We start from the raw sequence: 12,893 nt of genomic DNA on the forward strand, positions 1-12,893 counted from the left end.
TTAAATTTGTTCTCTCCCTCCACCCCACTTCAATCCACTACAATGTTTTCATAAGAGATCAACAAAAACTTCAACTAGTTTCAGAGAAAAAGTTCACTAAATAAATGAGTTTGCCTTGAGTTTCAGTATCATTCAACAAGACTTCTTTACATAATGTTTACTAAAGGGACAGGTTTTCTTATGGGGCTTATTACTCAACATTAGTTGGGAAAACATTATCTTAAGCCCCCTGGCTTAAGACTGGCTTCATTTGGCATCTGGTGTGGACTAACAATTTCCATTCCATGTTCCTTTTTAAAAGCTTTTCTGTGAGCAACATTAGTTTTTCTAACAAATGATGATAAAGACTTCTAGAAAGAGCTGAAAGAGACTAAACAATGCTTTACACTCATTCCCCCCATATTTTGCAAATGAGGAAACTGAAAACCAAAAATAATATGTTAAATGATGATTGTTCTAGGTCTCTCTCTAAGCCAAATCGAATTAAGAAAGGATGTCTCAATTAAAACATTCCACCTCCAAAACCAAAGACTTACTCCCTTCTCAACTTTTGGAATGGAAGCAAACACACTGTTGGTGGTTTATAGTTTTGTCAGTAAGTTCAAAAGTGATGAATCTTTCTTTGGCTGCTTGCCAATGAACAAAGGCTAATCCTAACCTTAACGAACTGGATTTTAAAATATACTTGGAAGCTTTATTTCCAACTTATTCTTAGAAAGAATTGATATGGCTTGTAAATACATACACACACACTCTCTTTCTCCCCATTCTTATACTTGATGACAGCAAGACATCTTGTACTACTTCCCTATTAGCACTTGATGGAGTTTAATCCTTAATACCAATACTTTGGCATGCAAACATTTCCTGGGCATAGATTTCTGACCTAAAAAGCAATCTTACTCAAGTGTAAAACCAGAAGGGGGAAAAAAAAAAAAAAAGGATAAAAGAAAGTAGTAGAAGTAACAACTTTCAGGCAGTAGAAGTAAACATTCATGTCTAAAGAATAAATCTGTACATGAAACCAAAAATAAAAAGATGGAAAAGATCTATTTTAAAAAATAAGAAACTTTTACAAAACTCATAAAACAGCTACACCTCTGAATGTTTGTTAGTCTCATCCACTACTATTGCTAAGTAATGAATGCAAGATCATAGGTTTTTTTCTTCCCACCTGACCTCACTGTTCCCATAATCCCCCAAAATTTAACCTATACACAAAACACTTTTTCTCAGAAGGGCTTAGTGTCAACATACTACCCCAGGTGTTCTTTACCTGGAGTCCACAGACTCACTAGGGGTGGGTTACAGATGTCAGAGGCTCTATAAACTCAGATAGAAAAAATGAAATAAAACAAAAACGAAACATCTTTTACTTTTACATCTAACCTCTAAATGAAATTTAGCATCCTCTTCGCTTTTTATATTTAAAAAAAGAACTATTCTGAGAAGGGTCCAAAGGCTTTTCAGACTCTAAAAGGGATCCAAGACACCAAAAAAGAGGCTCCTCTCTACAATCTGCTTAGCTCATCTACACATTAACATACACACTATATAGAGTCAACATTCTAATGAAGATAGGAACAAACGTAATCCTGTCTTTTGCAAATAAAAATAAAACTGCTAAAAAAAAACATTAAGCATCCCAGAAAGGTCACATGTTTTCAGATGTAGGGTTTTTTTTGTTCATGTCTCTCAGGATGCTAAATTTTAGTTGAGCCAGCTCTCAGCTGGTTACGACACTATACTAGTGAAAGAAACCAAGGTCATGGACTGAGTTTTCTGCAGACCCGGATGAGCTCAGCCCTATTCCACAATATCCCTAACTCAGGCCTGTCCTCACAAATGCCTGCCCAATATTGACTCAAAAGAAGAGCACAGCAAACAAGAAAAAAAGCGGCTATAAAAGTATATAGGAACAGCAAGAACGCCCATTATATCCTAGTGCTAGGAAATTGGGATTTGCCTCTTAGCTCTACAGCTTACTGACCTGGCGTGCTTATATGCGTGCCTTATTCCCCGCAGGTCTCAATTTTAACCTCTCTGAAACAAGGAAGTTACTGTAATTCTGACATATTCTAACCCAGTGCTAGGACTTCAAAAGCTTTCACCATGCTATGTCAATATCCTTGGTGCCTTTTAATGACAGAATTATGTTATCTTTCAAATGGCTTTTTTGCCCATGTGTAGGGAGATCTTTGAATAAAGATGCCCCAAAGCACAAAAATACCAGAGCCACTCAGCCCTAATAGTTTGTCACATGAACTCAGTGCACACCTACCAAAGATAAGGGACATCTCTTTAGAATTACTTTCAAGCTTACAAAGCATCTAGCAAGTCAGCAACTTTCTGAGTCTTAAACTCATCAAGTGATAAGAATTATTCCCATTTTACAGATGATGAAACCAAAGTTCATTCACTGCTATTTAGGTATCAGCTGCAAAAAATAACAGTAGTTTCCATTTTAGCTCATTCTCATTTCACATGAGCTTTTACTTATGAATTATGGTATGAAATATTCTTTTTAATACCAAAAGATTTAGAATTCAAAACACAATTCAGACTTCATGAATTTATTGTAGTCAATTAAAAAACTAATAAACATTGAAACAATATTAACATGGAATATATACAACAAACCTGTGTCGACCATTCTTGATTTGGATGACAGTTCCATTTAAAGACTGTCAGGGACTTGGTAGTATGATGACACTAGAGAATACAAAATCCAACCAACACTCTGAAAGGCATAGGAGTGGAGAGAAGCAGCAGAGGAAGAGAAGCAATCTCTTACACAGGAAACAAGCCTTAAGAACATTAAAACCTGTTCTGTGGAAAGTTTCCCCATCACTGCATTTTTCAGTAACAAAGATGTTGTCAGAAATGACAATTTTTTGTGTCCCCTGATGATGCCTTGCTAGCATTTGGTTATAAGCCATAAAGCGGGAATAATTTCAGCCTGTCAGGAGTCTAGCTAATGCCCAGTTTCCCCCTAGAGAGAATTCCTGTCAAACGTAATGAGAGCTCCAAAGGCCTCTCTACAACATAATGAGCACTTAGGCCACGCTGGTGATCAGGCAGCAAAAAAGCATCAATTTGAGCCTGGCTACACCCTAGGGGCTAGACGTCACCAGTTTTAATAAGAATTATGATTACTAGCTACCCAATGCCTCCTCAGAACTTATTATTAATGCGTGACATTCAGAAAGATTTTTTTTTTTAATTGTAAGGCTACTTTAACACTGAATCATAGCAGAGCCAAACCTTGCATCACTGTAGTTGAAGGTCTGTCATCATTTACAATACAAATAGAATTAAAGAGATTTAAGACTGCTATTTTAAAAAAAGAACATATAAGCTTTTACACTTTTCAAATTACTAAACTAGTTACACATAATATACCATATAATATATACTTACATGTAGACACAAAATATTCATTCATGTTCTCACACATAATTGCCCATGGAATATATGCACAGAGATATAACTCCCAAACACATTTCTTAACACCCACCACACACACATTTCTGACACATCTCTTTTTTCTTTAAGGAAAAAGAAATGTCATACAACTAAATATAGGCATAAAAAATAATACATATTATTTAAATTCAGCAATAAACCTAACATGAGCACAGTGATCTTTTTTTTGAAAAACAGGAGCTCTAGCAGTACTAATAGCTCTGGCTATTAAATTCTCTAATTTTATGAGTTCAAAATAAAACAACCTTTTATTATTCATTCTGTTCAGTATACAAATTTTGTCTTTTAATGCCATTTTAAAAAAAAATCAAATTAGCAAGTAGGCATAATTCTGTGACAAAAGTTTGTGAATTCTCATATGCTACCAAAAAAAAAAAAAAAAAAGACCCCCCCCCCAAAAAAAAAAAACTTATCCAGGACTCTTTCTGACCTGTGCAACCACCAAGTTTACAATTCCTGATGATAAGGCAATTGTTATTTGCAACAACAAAAAGCCCAAACAATTCTGAATACATTATAAAGTTTACTTCGAAAAAATTGCTTTAAAACATAATTAGTCCAAATAAAGAAAATTAGACTATCTCCTCCCAAACATAGCTGAAAACAGGATTTCCAAAACTACATCTCAGCATTATCAAAATCTGCAACGAATTATAAAGAATCAAAGAGTTCAGAGTTACAAAAGCGGAATTCAACTCTGAAACACACTTGCTTAATGAAAGTCTTTGAATATAGTGAAGATCTGAAGCCTGAACTAATCAATTTCTTCACTGTGCCCTAGCCGGTCAGCCATGCTCTTTAATTTAATGAAACAAGGGTTTTAGATGAAATAGCACATATACATCAAGCAAGAATTGTATTGTTGCACTTTGAAATGTGTCCAACTGTGCAACTTCATCTAATGATAATTTTTTTTAAGAGGCAATCGATTTCTGAAAGACTTATTGTACCAGTCTCCTGATGAAAAAGTGAACGTCAGCATATCTACCGAATACTTACACCCTGCCATTAATGCTTTCTTTGGCAGACAATGACTACTCAATTGAGGGTCCTTTGGGCTGAGCAATCATTTAGCTTTTCTTCTCTTATGAGGTCCTTAGTGCCTTGTTCCAGTTCAATACTCTTTTTATTCACCATTATAGTAGCCATAAGTGTGAATTTTATGGGAACTTGCAAACTCATAGTCATAACCAGAGCTTTCCCAGTCACTAATCTTTCCAGGCTTTTAAAACCACTAGGAACTCAAGCTACTATCAACATATGCTACATCTATAAAAGGATTTTTTTTCCTCCCAGATTAAAGACTTCATTTACTAAGTTCTTTTTAAAGATATGTTTACTAACAAGTCATCAAAATGTTTTTGTTTTTTTTTTGCGCAGCACCAAAAAAAAAAAAAAAAAAAACTACAAAAGAAAATAAGTACTTGCTATATAGTTCTTCATACCACATTAATGAAAAGAAGTTCTTTTACGCAATTTGCTCTTCTACTTTTCTAAGAGGGTACAACAATATTTATTTATAGCAGAAATTTTGAATCAAAAAGTACATGATTTCAAAGCCCTGATCTGCCTTTTGCTACATGTGTGACCTTGAACAAGTTATTTCCCTTTCCCTTGGTTCTTTCTTCATTCTCTCACCTTAAAAAATGGAGTTTAATAAATGATCTCTAAGGTTGTTTGATTCTAGGTGCTATAATATTATTGTGTTAATTGACATTTGTAAGTGGTCTTAGGCTTGCAAAGAGCTTTAAATAATAAAAAGTAATTGCCTTCTTGGAAGGCAAGCGGTACAACCATTTTTTTTCTTATTTAGAGATGATCAAAGTGAGACAGAGAAATCAAGTGACTTGAGCTAAGACCCATGAGGCCAAATTTAAACCCATGTCCTGATTATCCTTTCTAAGCATTCTGCCACACTGACTTAGTCCTATGACTCAACAATATGTGTGTGATTTCAAGCTATTCACTTGCAATATTCAAATGGTAAGCATAAACCTATCCATGCATTGAAGTACAGTCAATTTTTATTTTCCTATAAACAACAGAGCTTATTATTTTCTGTACCTCTTTTACCTAGAGATTTTGATTTTTCTGCAAAAACACCGAGACAAAGAACTTCTGCCAAATAATTATCAGGATAAAGTGTGGTACAGGAGAAAAGAATGCCGAATGTAGAGATTGTCTTACAAGTAAGGTTCAAATCCGAACCATATGTTCAAACCACTTCTAGGTCTCAGTTTCCTTTTTGTTTAAAAAAAAAGAAGCTATCCTAACTCTAAGACTCTGATTCTTTGATAAACTGGATGAGATCTACAAATGTCTTTAAGTCACCTATTACCAAAATTAATGCCAGAATTATAACCATAAACTAATTCTTAGTCTCAATTTGGAATTCACTTAAAAATCTTACCTGTTTATGCATTTCAATGTTTAATCCATATGACATTTCATAATACTGTGAAGAAAAGAAAGAGGATTAAAATTTTCACTAACTCATGTTAAGAAATATTAAGAAAATATATTTGTTATGTTATGTGAAAAGAAAAAAAAATAAATCTTTGATACCTACCATCACATAATGTCTCTGCATTTCTGTCTTTTCACTTGCCAATTTCTCACATTCCAATTTAAGGCTACAAAAACAAAACAGGCAACTTCATGTAAACATTATGTCACTTGTTTTAACATCTGTCTCACATATTTGCACTTCAAGTAAAAACACAGACCAATTTAGAAAAAAACTATAAACTATCAAAGTAAACACCCAAAAGCTTTGTCCTTGTATTTAATAGAGAATACAAGTAAAATGAATTTATGTACAATTCATTCCACTGTGATTCATTCTTAGAACATACACAATTCCAGATAGAGGACAAAAGTAATCTTGACAAGTAGTTAACAAATTCATGATCAGTTAAATTTTAATTTAGGTTAATGGTTTAGGTAATTAACTTCTTGATAGAAACTTGAACTTCAAATAACACATTTTTTTGACTGTCAAAACATCCAAGTTTTAAGTTTTTAATTAAGAAATTACCATTCCATAACTTAGCTAGTTTTACCTTTGTCTTTAAAACACACTAAAAACATGTCAGGTAGCCAATGGAATAGTATAACGCTGGAAATAGTGTGATTAGATAAATACATGATGTAAACAGAATACTGGATATTTCTGGAGGGAAAAAAAAAAGGATTCATCCATATTTCTGATTTAAATGGTCACCTCATACTTTCTGCTGAATTTAACTTAAATTGTGATGGAACTTATCCTTAAAGTATGAAAGCTAATTTCTTAGTTTTTTAAGCTCTTAAGAACATTCCACAACATCATTTCTTCCATTTGTTAAAATTCTCACTGATTTGGATAGTAATTCTATACTTGTATTCAAGCATTATGTGGAGAAACATCAGAAACAAAACGGGAACTTGAAATTCTATTTATTTTTTGGATCTTCAAAGTCAGTCTCAATGTAAATGGCCCAACAACAATAAATGTTTAAAAGGAGTAAGCTTTCCACAATGAACTTTGCTTTATACAACTCTATCTCCCAACATAACCAAGAGTTATTTCAACATTGCATTTGTCCCTTGCATTCCAAGACTAAGACACTGATTGAGCCAGAGTTTTCGGCTCAGCCTGTTGCAAAATAAATAAATGAAGGGCAAATATTGACGGTTCTCATGCAACCCCAAAACACGAGAAAAAGAGCTCATTTGAACTGCAGCAAACAGGGGGCTGAAACAATAGGAGGAGGGGATGAGGAAAAAAAAGGATGACTGAGAAAAGCCAAGAAAGGGGGGCGGGGGAAGAGAAAAGTGAATGACAGGTTTTAACTGTGATTCCACACGCCACCACCTGGACACAAGTACTAAATACAGCTGCCACCTCAGGGATAAGACAGTAAGGAAGGAAAAAAGAAAATCACAGAACCCCCTCCCAACCCCCCACTAAGTCAAATACATTCCACCCTGATATCCAGCCCCCCCAGGCCAGGGATGGACAGGGTCGGCTCAGGACTTAAAGCACTCGCTGTGCCCGCTGCACGCACCTGTGATACTGAGCCTGCAGGAACTGAAACTCCTCTTTGATCCGATCCAGGGACTCCGGGATGGTGAATTTAAAGGGCTGACCTGCAGCCTGGTGCGGCGTCTGGAGGGGATGTGGGATGGGTGTGCATAGATGCACATCAACAAGAGGAGGGATAGGAAAGAGGTGAGGGGGGGGTAGGGAATGAGATTAGGGGAGGGGAGGAAAAGGGGAGGGGGAGAGAGGGAGAAGGGGGGGAGAGAAGAGTGACAGAGACAGAGATAGAAACAGAGACAGAAACAGACAAAACCAAAACAAAAGTTATCGGCTGTCGAAGGTAAAAAAGAAACTTTTTTTTTTTCTATTTTCTTTGGGGGAGGCAGATGGCAATGCTTTTTCCCTGCCCCCATCCCGTTTGCCTAAACTCCCAAAGGGTATAGAAGGTGAGTCGAAAATCTACTCCTATCCCTCCCCATCCCACTCCTAGGGACAGATGGGGTCTGAAAGGGGATACCTCAGTAATTTAGGCTGAAGTAGCATCCTTCTCCGAAAGGGTCAGGGAAGCCGAAGGAAATGATGGGTGCCCGCCCCTCCCTTAGGCAATAAAAGGTTAACAGCCCTAGGGACACAAGTAGAGGAACAACTACCCCCGCCCCCATACTCTCAATTCCCAGAGTCATCTAAGAGGACCAGGGCCCGTCCCAGTCCCACAAGATTCAGGACTACAATTGACATGTAAATAAGAGTGAACAAAGAGGGACAAAGTGGGGGCCAGCTACTGGGAGAGGGGGCGAGAGAAGGGAGAAAGCTAAAAATCCTCTCATATCCATGGGATAGGAAAAGAAGGGTTATATATGGGGAAAATCGAAGAAGCTTCTCAGTCCCCGTCCCCCTATCCTCCTGGCCTAAGTGCAGGCTTTAGAGGTAGAAAGAAGAAAATTAAAAGGGGGGGGGGGGAATAAAAGGTGCTCAGAAATCTATTTCTGCCTCCACCCAATTATTCAAAGAGGAAAACAAAACAAAACCCACGCGGCATCTTCCACCACTTCTTACCCCCACCCCCACCCCCGCACCCGCACCCAAAGCGGGAATTAGGGCCGGGAACTCCAGAGAGCCCAACCTAAACAGCCCCGATCCCTGCGGGAAGAAGGTAGGTAAAGGCAGGACGGATATTATAAAGAGCCCAGCATAACGCCAGAACAGCGCCTCCCCCAACCTCAAAACGTTTTTATACTCCCCCCCCCCCCCCAAACCCTTCAGCATACGCCCAGGGCCCCGGCGCTCCTTACCGGGTGCCGGCTTTGCGGGAACATCGCTCTGACGGCAGCCGCTGCCTTGCTCCTGGGCAGCTCAATTCTCCGCTCAATTTCCAACTTTAATCCCGCCGAGAAAAATTTAGACAGGAAGAAAGAAAGAAGACCCAAGCAAAGGGGGAGGGAGGTGCGCGTTAGACATGCATACACAAGCGCGCGCGCATAGACACTGACATTACACGCACATACAGACACGCACGCACAACAACCAGGCAGGACCAGAACCGGAGTTGGGCTACTTGGGCTGCCCAAGGCCGGACTGGGCCGGGCCGCCGGGTGGGACACTGCCTCCCAGAGCTCAGGGCCACATTTCCCTCTCTTCCTGCTCACCGCCCCCACCTCCCACAGGGGCCAACGTCTCCCGCCCGGCCTCGGGGAGTGGGGGAGGGAAGAGGAGAGTTTCTGGGCTTTGAGAAAAAGAGGAGAGACCCGAGATGGACAATGGAATCACCCAGTTCCGGCGGAGAGATGGGAGAGACGGTGGGCGCACAAGTCTTCCTCCCCCGACGGCCAAAGCCGGGACCAAGGTTAACTCCCCCACAGCAACCACTCCCCTCAGATGCGCGAGCTGCGCAGGTCCAGGGCAAATCAATCTAGTCTTTCTCCCCCCTCCTCCCGCCCTTGCTCCGTGGGGGGCAACTTGCAGGTGGCAAAAGATCGCTGCCCCACCCCCCACCCCTAACAAAAACAAACAATCAAGGGACCGGAAACCCCCGTGCAAGCGGGGGACTTCTAGGGTTAAAGACGAATCCAGTGAGTGCAGACCCGAGGCGAATTTGGAAGGAACTGTCAACCCACGCCGCCCAGACAGGGGCTTGTGGGTGCAAAGGAGAACACAGGATCACTCACATATAAGCGTACACATACACACTCAGGCCGGTTAGGCTCAAAGGCGCTCCCAGGAGGACGTGGACACACACACACACACACACAGAGCCCCGGGTGGAGGCTCAGAGCCAAGTGATCACTAGCAACCACAGAGAAGGGTAAATGATGCAAGGAAAGTGCAGAAAGAGAGCGCTCGAGAGGAAGGGGTGGCCACGCAGTATATGCACTTAAACAGTCTTGAAGTGAAGATTCCAACAACAAAAAATCCCAACAACTAAAACAAGTGGAAGCGAAGAACTAGGTGGTTGGTGGTGGTAGGTACAGGCAATAGTCTTCTTGTGCCGTAGCAGAAAAATCCTCGGTAGTAGCAGAAAAAGCAAACGAGGTGGGGTAATTCTCAGTTACTCAGAAGGGTGCTGCCCGCCCTCCCGAGTGCAGCAGCCTTCCAGCTGCTGCCGCCGCCTCCTCCTCGCGCCGGGAGCACATCGGGGAGCGACTCACACACACCCTGGCAGCAGCCACAGCAGCCAAAGCATCTCCTCACATCCAGACTTCCGTGCAGCCCCGCAGCCCCTGAGTCTTGTGGCGCTGCTAATCCTTTTCTTTTCCTTTTCCACCCTGGTGCCCCCCTCCTTTTTTCTGTTTTCCTTTTAACAGTCGACGCTCCAGCCACAAGTAAAGTTCCCCTGGAATCCCGGGGACAACATCCATAAACCGAGGGACGATTGAGAAAAATCCACGGAGCAAAGTCGTTCGCTCACTGATGATCTTCTCTGCTTTTTTTTCCCTTCTTTTTTCTTTTCTTTCTTTCTTTCTTGCAAACAAACAACTCCACAAAGCTATCGGAAGTCAGAGAGTGCACAGGGAGTCGGAATGAGGTAAATTGATGTGTTCAGCTGCCAGGGTCTCGACGGCCGGTGATGCTACTGCTGCTGCCGGTCAAGGAAATGCCACCGAGCCGGTAGCAATCAGCCGCCTCTCAAGAAACTGGACAGAAATGTATCCGCCGCTGCTGCTCCGGCTCCAGCTCTTCTTGCTCCCGCTCCTGCTTCTGCCCCTGCTTCTGCTTCTGCCCCTGTTCCTGCCCCTGTTCCTGCTCCTGCTCCTGCTCCTGCTCCTGCTCCTGCCCTTGCCCCTGCTCAAACCTCCTCCGCCGCCGCTGCTGCCGCCGCCGCCGCCGCCGCCGCCTGCGCCTCTCGCGCTGGTAACATTAACACGCGGTTTCACACTCCTCTAGCTAACCAGCAGCCGGCCCCGCCCACCCTGGCGCGAGCTGGGAGGGGGGAAAGGGGACGAAGAGCAGAGGATGTAGTCCGTGTGGATGAGGGGTAGGAGGAGAAGAAGGAGTCCCGGCCCAACCAATCCTCCGTTCCACGATCCAACGTGGGATCCTGACGACACGTCTCCCATCGTCCTATTGCAGAGCAATACCAGACTCGTCCTTCCCCCCATCCTCCCCCACCTCACCACCGCCCACTTCACCATTCTCCCTCCTCTTCTCTCTTCCATCAGCACTGTCTCCCCAGTCTCTCCTCCCTCCCCCTCCGCCCAGCCTCGCTCTCCCCAGCTCCGCGAGGAAGCGTTCCTAGAGGAGCTGCGGGACGCCCAGGCCAGCCAATAGGAAGCGGGGGAACGTTGAGATTGGCACAGAAAATGGGAAGGTCGGTGGGAAGGAGAGCGGCAGTACCGAGCTGTCAATCAAAGTAACGTGGGAAGAGTGAGCGCGCGGGCGCGTTCTGGAGAGAAAAGGGAGAAGGGGAGAGGGGGCGAAGAGTAGTGTCAATAATAATGTGTGGCTTTAAAAATTCTCTCGTTTTCTTTTTTTCACTTAAAAAAACCGGTTCAAATATCTGTGAAAGTAACCCAGTGAGGCAGACCGTCTTGTTATGATTGGGAATTGAGGGTAGTTAAAGGAGAACACTCCCCACCCCCCCTTGGAAGCCACTCGTTTGATATTATTACTTTGAAAGCGAGGTCACATTCAAAACAGTCTTTAACGATTGTTTTTTGTTTGTTTGTTTGTTTGTTTGTTGTTTTTTTTTTTTTTTTTTTTTTTTACCAATAGCTACCTTTTCACGAACACAAAAGGATAGCTTATGCACTTGATGAAAAGGCCAAGTGGAGAAGGCTTGGCTGTTTGCCTCGTTTCTAAGCATTTTCACATAAAACACCCACGCTGAAATTACGTGGCATTTTTTAAAATAAGATCTCAAAGCACCTTTCTAAAACCACAGAGGTTTTATTTAGCAGAAAGCTAGAAAAAGGACCAGCGACACAAATCATACGTCCGAAAATTCCTGTTACTTGTTATGAGCTCATCCTGTTTGAAAATTCTACCCGGCCTATGTTGTGAATCAACCCCTAACTCTTAAGAGCTCTACAGCCCAGTTACCAGCACTCTCTGCTAAAGCTGAAAAAGAAAGGAAGACATCATGTAATTCGGACTTGTGCACTGACCAACCTGACTCCCCTTCCCCCCCAATAGTTTTGGTGGTAAAAGAACACTGAAATATTTCAGGTAATATTGGGTAAGTGACATAGCTGGAATTGAGAGAAGATGGAATTTCAGCTCAAAGATCTTGCATAAATAGGATGCATTTGTAGTTTTCAGTTCTGTCAGTGCAAATGTATGAGACCATCTTGAAAGTCTTTAATTTTGCAGTTTAGTTTAAAATAGAGTTTAGTGAGTTTAGTAGAGTTCTTTCCACGTCCTGTGTGTGAATGTTATCTTTGTCAAATGGCAACATATCTTCAATTGGAAATGTATTTCTTTGACAAACATGTACCTTATGTTGGAATTTAGTTAGAGTCTTTTAGTATTAATGACTCCTTTAATCCCAATTGTCTTCTTTAAAAAAACTTAAATAAATCTTTTAAATTTTTTGCTTTTTAAACAGATGCACATTTTTAAAAGATTCTTACATTTACAAAGATCATTGTTCTTAAAATATTTAAAGGATCATTTTGTGCAACATCTTTCACTGTTGCAGTTTTAAAACATTTATAAGATTGATTTTTCATGATTGTATCAAGCCTCAAACTTCAATTATAAATGAAAACCAAACATTGTTAGGCTGTTTATTTGAAACCTATAGTAAATTCTTAAACATTTAGAATTTTATCTCTGCAATCTGCTAAATAAATGGAGTTTTCATTCATGTATAATCACAAACATTGTGTTTTGTCTTGTTTACATGGAAAATGAAGTTGCAATACTTCCTTTTTTTGTGAGATTATGT

General features: G+C 40.9%; 1 protein-coding gene across 11 annotated transcripts in view; it reads right to left on the reverse strand.

Moving 5' to 3' along the window:
• Positions 1-9,396, reverse strand: part of LOC141550006 (transducin-like enhancer protein 1) — a 118,477-nt gene extending 109,081 nt beyond the window's left edge. For 9 of the 11 annotated variants that reach the window (XM_074280132.1, XM_074280129.1, XM_074280127.1 and 6 more), the window contains exons 1-4: positions 8,803-8,960; positions 7,536-7,636; positions 6,056-6,119; positions 5,897-5,941 (exon numbers count right to left, since the gene is read on the reverse strand). In XM_074280132.1, coding sequence (XP_074136233.1) covers positions 5,897-5,941; positions 6,056-6,119; positions 7,536-7,636; positions 8,803-8,826 — 234 coding nt within the window. In that variant the 5' untranslated portion in view covers positions 8,827-8,960. Of the gene's footprint in view, positions 1-5,896; positions 5,942-6,055; positions 6,120-7,535; positions 7,637-8,802; positions 8,961-9,277 lie in introns of those variants that run through there. The other 2 variants (XM_074280126.1, XM_074280121.1) reach the window with 1 other exon arrangement.
• Positions 9,397-12,893: the final 3,497 nt, after the last annotated feature.

The sequence above is a fragment of the Sminthopsis crassicaudata genome, chromosome 1 (assembly GCF_048593235.1).
Source record: "Sminthopsis crassicaudata isolate SCR6 chromosome 1, ASM4859323v1, whole genome shotgun sequence".
Lineage (NCBI taxonomy): Eukaryota > Metazoa > Chordata > Mammalia > Dasyuromorphia > Dasyuridae > Sminthopsis > Sminthopsis crassicaudata.